The sequence below is a fragment of the Lipophrys pholis genome (assembly GCF_963383615.2).
Source record: "Lipophrys pholis genome assembly, chromosome: 1".
Lineage (NCBI taxonomy): Eukaryota > Metazoa > Chordata > Actinopteri > Blenniiformes > Blenniidae > Lipophrys > Lipophrys pholis.
This window is the reverse complement of record NC_137635.1, coordinates 51,218,589-51,228,059: the sequence shown is the minus strand read 5'-3', so window position 1 is coordinate 51,228,059 and position 9,471 is coordinate 51,218,589. Positions and strand designations below refer to the sequence as shown.

The following is a 9,471-nucleotide window of genomic DNA, read 5'->3' as shown; positions in this document are numbered from 1 at the left end:
TTTTAAAAAAGAATTCCACGCACTAGGGTGTTTAGTAAATAATGTATTTCAATTCCATGTTCATCTGTGTTCTTTTAATAAATGTTTCATACCTGGAAAAGGTAGAAACCTTTCTAACAACTAAGATGGGATAATTTTATGCACCAATATTGTCTTTATTACAAAATAGTCAATAACCCAACTTTACACTGTACAAGATACAACATAGTTTACAGCATTTGGCTATTTACAAAAAAAGTATGATCTGCATATCAAAGTCAATATATCTAAAAAGGCAGGTTGCAATCACTGTAAGCTTATTGAGTAAGGCAAAACATTGGAGACATGACGTATTTACACTTTTGCAGATCGAGTGAAAGTCCTACGCGGTGGTTATGATCGTCGACTCTGTGTGTGGGATGCGGTTAAGCTTATATTCATCAAAAGAAAACTCAAAGTGGAGCTTGAACATCAGAAGATGTAAAACGTATATGCTAACATGGCATAAAAACAGAGGAAATCTGTGTTTGTTGGATTATTTCTTTGATGGAACGAAGCTTCTTGTCTTTTTGAAAAAAACGTGGATAATTCTCCCTTAAATGGTGCCACATTTGTAAAGAGCAGGCATTTGTGGGATGAGCAGTAGGGCTGAGTATGTGGACTGTGGTTTGCAGAAGTTAGTGGGATGAAGATAATCTATAATCTGGATTATAGTTTTAAATTACATACATTTTCAAGATGAAGATGCTCTGCAATGTAGATTATAGTTAAACATACATCAATTAGTGGGACACAGATGCTCCACAATCTACATGTAATCCAAATTTGAGGAAGATGCTCTATAATCCGGATCTGCTGCTCATCACACAAAAACATGTCCAGTACAAATGTGTCGCCGTGCAACATATAAATAAAGAGATTTTCTAACTGTATTAGATGTGTTGTCAAGAAGCATCATTACAATGAAGAAATGAGCGACTGAACACACATTTCCCATCTTTTTTATGTTACGCTCACAGAGTTCCTGTGGTCATGGGTGCAATCCAACATGGCGGCTAAAAGAAGGGCGTGCATTTGTGGAAGCTGTGTGCTTATTAGAATGCGTGTGCTTAACGCTGTGGGTGAATGGCCGTCCGAAGCACATGTACATGGATACACATACCGTATGTTTGCACCATATCCTGCAGAGACGTACGGCTTTGTGCAATCGTGACTCTTACACTTTTGGCATTGACTCTGACGGCTCATATCAGACCCAGCGCAATGGCCGACTCTTTTCCGTCCCCTCCATTGCCTCCGCACCGTCAAACTAACCCCATTTGTGAGTATTCAATGCTTCACATTGCCTTAAACAAGTGTAATAGAGGGAAATTTGTTATTCCAGACACCTTTTTTTTGCCTAGAAGTGGCTGAAAAAGACGTTTTTGATAGTATTAGTGTTACCTCCTGTTGAGGCAGTAAAACTGAGGATCTGTGGAAAAAGCTCAGTACTTTGGTTTTCTTTCAAAGGGAGCGTCATTACTATGGCTGTCAACTCTTAAAAAAAAATGTCATGCACTATTACTGTTACGATAGTATAATAAAAAGCATATTTCATACAGTGAGCTTTCGAGTATAAAAAAAAAAAAAAAAAGAAAGATTTTGTGCTGTTTTGTTACAATTCAGAGTTGATCACACATGTATACACACACACTCACAGGTACACACATGCATGCTACACCCCAAAAAAAAAAGAAAAAAAAAGAATAAAGAAAAATAACACAACTTCCCACAGTAAATAATGCAATGTATCCTTGGCAGAATCAGAAAGACAGTGCAAAAGCAAAGAGCAAGAGTCTTTTTTCTGGATGTGGGTGCACACGTCTCCTCGTACATGGAGTATGTGCCGCGATAAGGAATAAAGACGCACGTTATACCTGGATCTGACGGAACCCAGGAACACCTGGAATCAAGAGTTGTGGAGGTGTTCAAGGGCGATCGGGGTATTTGTCTCTTCACTCTACATCCAAAGAGTGGCAAGCAGGTCAAAATCCCTAAAAGCAAGTGTGATTGTCTGTGTCGTCGCTTCTCATCACATCCGGGAGGAGCATTTCCTGGGTTGAGTCGCTTGTTCAAGATGAATTAGAACATAACTAAATAAAAATACCTGGACAGACGTCTCCACCCCTCCGCTGAGGATTTTAAAACCGGAGTCCTGCTTACACCGCTACGTCCGCCACCGCCGCCGCCGCTGCCGCCTCGATCCGGATCTCCGTCACCTCCAAGTCCTCGTCCTCCTCGCCCACCGCCGGCACACGTGGCGAGGGCAGACATATTGCTTGGCTGTTGCCGCTGCTGGCGGCGTTCATCTGGACGTTGCTGCCCATGCCAGTGTGCGCGGCGGTCAGGCTGGCGGCCGACGACATGCTGCCCAGGTTGGTGGGGACGCTCGTCTTGCCGCAGGAGTGGATCCGGCGCGCCAGGCTGACCGAGCGCATCACCGAGGAGGTGGTGGCCGTGCCCACGCCCTGCACCTTCCCCTCCAGGAAGTAGGTCAGCATCTCACCTTTGCCCTTCACGCTGACGTTGCCGCGGGAGACGAGGTCGTAGTTCATGTTCAGGAGCCGGTAAACATCCTCGGTCACCTGGATCAACAAGGCAGAAGCGTGGAACGGTCAGCAGAACTCACGGGATGATGCTCTGAAGCAGGGGTGTCAAACTGATTTTACTTCAAGGGCCACAAAGACACGATTTGATCTCGAGTACAAAAGCATTATAATCTACATATGACTTTTTGATGCAACAAAGTATCAATATATCAACAACTTCATATTTAATGAAGTATTGTTTTACAACACGTCAAACCTGAAATTTAAATTCTAACAATATTCCGCCTCAGTTCACCATGTGCTTTACAACTTACAGATCACCGTGGGTTTTTTTTATTACACCATTTACATTTTCGAAGACATGAAACATTGACGGCACCGAGTGGGTTGGATGGTTGGGGTGCTAAAAGCAATAGCACCGCCAAGAAATGAGTTTAAAAAAAAAAAACGCTTGAAGTGTAAATATTGTCATTTGTTGTCTGCCATGATTGTGTATTGAATTTCAATAAATACTGTCCCAAAATCGATCTTTCAACACAAATATCAATCCTCAACGAGGCACATTGGGTATCAATACTTTCAAATCACTAGCTGCTGTTATTGAGGTGAGAGAGACGTTTCCTCAGCTGGCGCCTAAACTCCTCCTACCTGTATTTTCCCGGGTACTCCGGTGCTGTCCATCCGACTGGCCACATTGACCGTGTTGCCCCAGATGTCATACTGAGGCCGGCGTGCTCCGATCACTCCGGCGACCACTGGGCCCACATTGATCCCTGTACAGCCACATAAACCCAAGCTGAGTCAGGAGTGCAGGTTCTGAGCATCTCTGAGCATCTCGGTTTAAACAAAGCGGCAGTCGGATGATTTATGGTTCCAGGTGCAGACTCACCCACTCTGAGGACAAACTCATTGTACGACTGATAGTTGATTTCGTCCAGAACGTCAAACATCTCAATGGCGTAGTCTGCGATCGTGCTCAGGTGGTCGTAAACTGATTTTTTGGCCTACAAAGGGGAAGTTTACCCAAAAAATATCAGCCTTTGCATGAAAGTCCCAATCATAACCACAATAGAAATCCAAATATTTGATTGATTGATACCTTGGTACCGATGGTGGGGACGAGACCTACAGCGGCCATGTAGGTGCTGCCAATAGTTTTGATCTTCTCGATGTCTTTGTAGCACTCTTTATCCATGAGCTGCCAAACACACGTTCAAGTCAAAACCAAACAACACACAATGCAAACGAACTGAGGAGAAAGCGCATCTCGAGGAGAAAATACCTCATCAAAATCTGCGATAATCTCATTCAGCAGTCTCAGACACTCCACCCCCATGTTGTTGCCGTCCAGCTCGATATAGAAATCATTAAAGTTTGGGATTGAGGCGAAGAGGACTCCGACTTGTGCGTAGGACTGATAGTATAAATCCTAATGGGAATCAAAGAAAGAGGACCGGATGAGTAAGAAAAAAAACGAGTCCTTTCATTTCTCCTCATAGCCGTTTTGTTTGTGGGCCATCTACCTGTTTGTGTGTCTGTCTGCATGCCTGTGTATTAGCGTGGCTCACCATGTTCCTGGGGTTCGACATTAGGAAGTGCTGAGCCACGTGTGCAGGCAGAAGGTTGAAGAGGATCCTCCGGTTGTCCAGCTTCACCTTCTCCATGCCGTCTCTCTCCTCTTCCGCCTGGCGGCAGCAAACAAGAGCACAGCCAAACGTCAGCTGCTTCCCCCGGGTTCCCGCCACGCGGGGGCAGCGAGAAGCCTTCCGAGGCTAACGCCACGCGCTGCTGCTGAGCCTCGCAGTTGGATGGGCAGGCTCGGGTATATCAGCATGACTAACGCAGCTAGTTAAAGGGTTAAATGGTTTAAAATTCAGCTTCAACACTTCTCTCCCACTATGTAGGACACTCAGTGCCAGTTGACACAAAGCCAAAACAAGCTTCTTATCCTTGTTTTGGTGAGGAACAGACAGATGGCGGCCTATAAATACATAACCTCCTCACATAACCAGACAGTTTATACATATCGAATCTGGACGAACAGGATTCCTGCAGTTTTGTTGAAAGTTTTACTCTTAGAACAAAAATTGAAGACACTGCTGATCAACAGTTGGTCTGATATGTGTGCATCATCCAGTTATTGAGTCCATCTGTCAGTCAGTCTGATCAGATTCTCTAACTACCATAACTTTAAGTGACATAACCTTCACCAGAAAAACCACATCTTCACCTTTACAAAACACATAAACCAGTGTTGTGCATCAAAAAGTGAAGATAAAACTAACCAAAACCAAAATACTCCAATTATAAGTGTAATAAAGTTACTTTATTAGGCTTTGAAAATAAAAAGTAAGTAGTTATTAGTAAAAGTCTTGCAATTGATGTGTCTTATCAATGTGTGTTTAACTGTATTTATATATGGAAGTAAGACATTAAAAATACACTGCTCTAACTAGGCAGTATGTTATGCTACTTTATTGGTATTTTTTACAGTACATGACTATACTCATACAAGTTACTGAAACTTAGTACGTACATACGAGTTACTTCCTCAAAAAAGTATTTAACTTATTTGAGAAATTTCTGAAAATAAAATGTTTCAAGTGAATGTGTTGGAAGTTTGAGAAGAGTACTTTTAGCTGAGTACTTTTTGATAACAATACTTTCATCTGTGATTGAGCACAATTCATGACTATTTACCATAGTGTACTCAGACATGAAAGTAACATGTTGCAAATACTGATTGTTGTAATTTAGAAATGTTTTTTTAAAGTAATATTTACATTTCAGTAATAATGAACTGTTTCATTATTTATATGAATGCAATGTTTACTCAGGTTTGAGTAAACAAAAAAAGGTAAAACAAGTAAAAAGTGGTGATCTGAGAATCGTGGAGGAGAATGGTGAGTGGAAACACACAGACCTGCACAGCCCACAGGAAATCCAGGCGGAGTTTGAGGTCGAGCTGCCTGGAGTGGAGGGCCAAAGCACTGACGAATAGCAGTAGGGACAGGAGGGGCTCGTAACCCCGGATGTGGAAGGACCCCCCACTGTGAAGGAGACCAGAACACGAGTCAGCGCCACACCGGACCACACAGGGCAATGCACACAGAGGAGGGCCGGACGGACCCCCCACTGTGTTCGGGAGAGGTTTCAGTCAGGAGAAGTTTTAAAGGGATTTAAAGGGAAGCATGGAAGCTGTTTTTAATTCATTTATTTTTTTAGAGTTGCAGAACTCTGGTGGGAGGGGTCTGCTATGGTGGGCGGAACCTCAAGACTCTGGTCCCGCCCCCACATCGGACCCTCACAGTCTGCTGATTTGGGATTAATAAGCATGTGTGTGATGCTTCAAAGGCTGGGCAATGAAAGACACACACACAGACACACACACACACACACACACACACACACACACACACACACACACACACACACACACACACACACACACACACACACACACACACACACACACACACACACACACACAGTGAGTGTATTGCTACGCTGGCATTATTTACTAATGGTATTAATAGTTACATGAGTTATTCAGTTATTTGGATGTGAGCTGAAATGACATCACTGAGTGGGAAGAAGATGCTCTATTCTGGATGTTAGTGGGAGAAAGATACTCTATAATGTGAACGTTAGTGGGAGGGGGCCTCTATAATCTGGATGTTAGTGGGGTCAGGTGCTCTATAATCTGGCTGTTGGTGGAGAAAGATGCTATATAATCTGAATGTAAGTGGGAGGAAGATGCTTGATAATCTGGAAGTTAGTTAGTGGGGTGAAGATGCTCTATAATCTGAATGTTAGTGGGAGAAAGATGCTCTATAATCTGAATGTTAGTGGGAGAAAGATGCTCGATAATCTGGAAGTTAGTGGGGGCAAGACACTCTATAATCTGGATGTTAGTGGGGGGGAAGATACTCTATAATGTGGATGTAAACTGAAGTCACATCAGTCAGTGTCAAAAAGCGACGGACGTGTAAGTTGCACGGTTTCGTGTGCAGCCCACCCTGCGGTCTTGCGGAAGCCGCTCAGCTCCAACACGGTGATGTAAAGCACCCCGAGGAGGAGCATCAACGCCATCTTTGGCAGCCAGGAGACACGTAGGAAAAGCGCTAGGGTGAGCGTGCCCACCACGCAGCACAGGAAGGCGTAGCGGGCGCCGTCACAGGGCAGCTCGGCCATGGTGTGGTTAGCACCGCTGTCCACATCGATGATGAGGATGGAGCTGTTGGTGTCGGGACCTCCAAACAACCAGGGCATGCAGCCCACCTCAAAGGCAAACAGAAACATACATTTATATAAACTAACCTAGTTATTCAGTTTAATGTCTAATTGCACTCCGATACGAAAGCATAGAACAAAACAAACAAATACACTGGTTCTAAAACTTTTTTCCTTCTCATCCGGGTCAGATAAAGTTGGGATTTTTGTCCTGGATGAAATCTTTTGTGTTTATACTTTGACTTACCACACAGGCCTGAGCCACAGCGTAGATTAATAGCACGATGAGAATGCAGAGAGCCGTGCGGATCTGAATGGTCAGGCACCCGGGAAAACACTGAGACACCAAAACATCAACAGAAATGATGAGGCAGATGACAACAAATAATCGGTATGTCACATCCTGATCTGAAAAACAAGATGTAATGTATAGACTCACTGAAATGTAAAAAAAGCTCTTTTGAAATCTAGATTGTAGTTTTGTCTGATCCAGCGGATCATTCTAGATTATTTACCCACAATAAACAAAGATATAACGCTTTTTTTTATCTTTAAAACTAACGACTGAAACAAACACATATACCAGTGTCTTCAGTGGTAAGCACATACTGTGTCTATGGAAGTTGTTTAAAGCTAAACATCTTTTTAAACATCTTTGGTTTTGCTTTTTTCAGCCGTTACAATTAAACCTTAATTAGAAGCTTTTATTCAAACTGTATTAGAAAAAAACATATTTTAGCATTCACACACAACAACATATGTCTACTTCAAGTTTCAATCACAAATATCAGAAGAAAATAGTATAGAAATTTAGATATAAAGGAGTAGGTATTATTTTCTCTTTTAAAGAATCGACTTAGTAGCTGCAAACATACAGATACTTAAGTTGCTCATGATTTGATAAATAGTGATGTAAATTACATGATGTAGACTGTCATAAAAATACCCCAAAAATTAGACTTAATCACAGTAATACATTTGCAACCTTTCACTCCCAAGTCTATAAACATGGAAAGTGAGTGAAATCCATCAGTGTGAGGAAACTAGGTGAGTGAAGGACTGAAAATTAAAAGTCTATCGAGCTTGTTTTAATCAGAGTGGTTTAAAAATAGACCACGTGTGGTTAAACTGATACAGAAAAGCTTCAAAATGTCACAATGTCAGCAAAAACTGATTGACAACAGCTAATCTGATCTAAAAAGACAATAAGCAAACCTTAACTTTGTGAAGAGAAAACAGGAGGGAGAGTTCTTGTACTTACCTGTATTCTAGTGATGTGCAGATACATGATACAAGCTACCAGGAAACAGATGCAGAAGACAAGAAGGACTAGAACCACTGTGCCCCTGAGAGGGAGGAGAAACAGGAAGAAGCGGCGGGGTTAGCTGGAGAGCATAGAAAACGAGCCGACGACAGGAGAGAGAGAATGAAGGGAGAGGAGCGTTCGTCGTACGTACTGTGGTATGATGAGAAGATACACAAGGCCAAACAAGGCAGCGAGGATCAGCGAGAGCACCACCGCACTGGTGAAGTACTCATCAGGAACCTGGTGGTACTGTGCGGAACCAGAGAGGAAGGCCAGTCGGCGTCAATACTGTCACTTCAACATTGGTTCAAAGTGCAAAATTGGTCCAAGAAAACTAGAATGAGACATTTTTTAGTATCACAGACCAAAGATGGGCAATCGTGGCGTAATCGTCTTATGTCATACAGTTTGAGAGGTTCAGAGACACAAGTTGTAACGAAGACCTTGTCTTCCCTGTATACCGCGCAATGTGACTGCTGCTGCAGGTCAAAGATGAGAACGACCAATAGGAATACAACAGGAAGTGATGCAACAATCCCAGTGAATCGTCGGGAGTGAATCCCGGTGAAATCCGCCACATCAAGGTGGACTGTCTCCTTTATCATCAAAGGATTAAGTATATTTCAGGTGCATACAGTAGTTTGACAGTTTGTGTCCCCGAAACATTGTAAAATAAAACCCCAAAACAAACAAAAAAGCCTTTTTTGAGCTTAAACTATGTTTACATTTTCAAATATACTTTGTTTTACCTCTTAAAACTTTGGTATACAACAATTAAATATACTTTGAGTATTGTAAACTGCTCAGTTATCGCTGCCATTTGTTGCGAGTATAAATCCAGTTTATCAAAAGGTGTAGCATGGAGTAGAATTCCATTGACTGGAGTGGCAAAACAAGAAGTTATTTGTCTTATTAAATCTCATACATCTTCATTCGAGACGGTCAACCTATGTAGACAAAGGTTGCAGGCTGATGCTTAATCCAACCCACTTAAGACGAATGGCTTTGTGCTCTTCACTTGCCTTCCATATATATTCCATTATACTAGGTTTTCCAACTTTAAAGCGCTCCCTGGATACCCTCTAGTGGCACTTTTACACTAGCACCTACTCAACTACTCCGTTTGCAGGGTTTGCCATTATGGTCTACTATCTGAATCATGGTTTTAGGCAGCGAGCCGTCCAGCCGTCATTTGCAGCTGCACCCACCAAATTAAATTAAAAAAAGACATTAAAAGAAATAAAGCTTGGAGTTACGTGATGCACCTGAACGCATCACCCATGTATTGGGGGCATGAAGCTCGTTAACCTGTAAAAAAAATCCATAAATTAGCCGAGTCATTGTTTAATGACTGGGTTCAAGCCT

At 42.5% G+C, this 9,471-nt stretch overlaps 1 protein-coding gene across 1 annotated transcript in view; it reads right to left on the bottom strand.

Moving 5' to 3' along the window:
• Nucleotides 1–34: 34 nt before the first annotated feature.
• Nucleotides 35–9,471, bottom strand: part of LOC308110994 (adenylate cyclase type 1-like) — a gene marked incomplete at its 5' end in the record, with an annotated part of 47,778 nt that continues 38,341 nt past the window's right edge. The window contains 11 exons of the mRNA XM_080465655.1: nucleotides 35–2,603; nucleotides 3,216–3,340; nucleotides 3,457–3,571; nucleotides 3,667–3,765; nucleotides 3,850–3,996; nucleotides 4,136–4,252; nucleotides 5,491–5,617; nucleotides 6,586–6,848; nucleotides 7,048–7,137; nucleotides 8,062–8,146; nucleotides 8,258–8,355. Of these exons, the coding sequence (XP_080321781.1) occupies nucleotides 2,178–2,603; nucleotides 3,216–3,340; nucleotides 3,457–3,571; nucleotides 3,667–3,765; nucleotides 3,850–3,996; nucleotides 4,136–4,252; nucleotides 5,491–5,617; nucleotides 6,586–6,848; nucleotides 7,048–7,137; nucleotides 8,062–8,146; nucleotides 8,258–8,355 (1,692 nt within the window). The 3' untranslated portion in view covers nucleotides 35–2,177. The remainder of the gene's footprint in view (nucleotides 2,604–3,215; nucleotides 3,341–3,456; nucleotides 3,572–3,666; nucleotides 3,766–3,849; nucleotides 3,997–4,135; nucleotides 4,253–5,490; nucleotides 5,618–6,585; nucleotides 6,849–7,047; nucleotides 7,138–8,061; nucleotides 8,147–8,257; nucleotides 8,356–9,471) is intronic.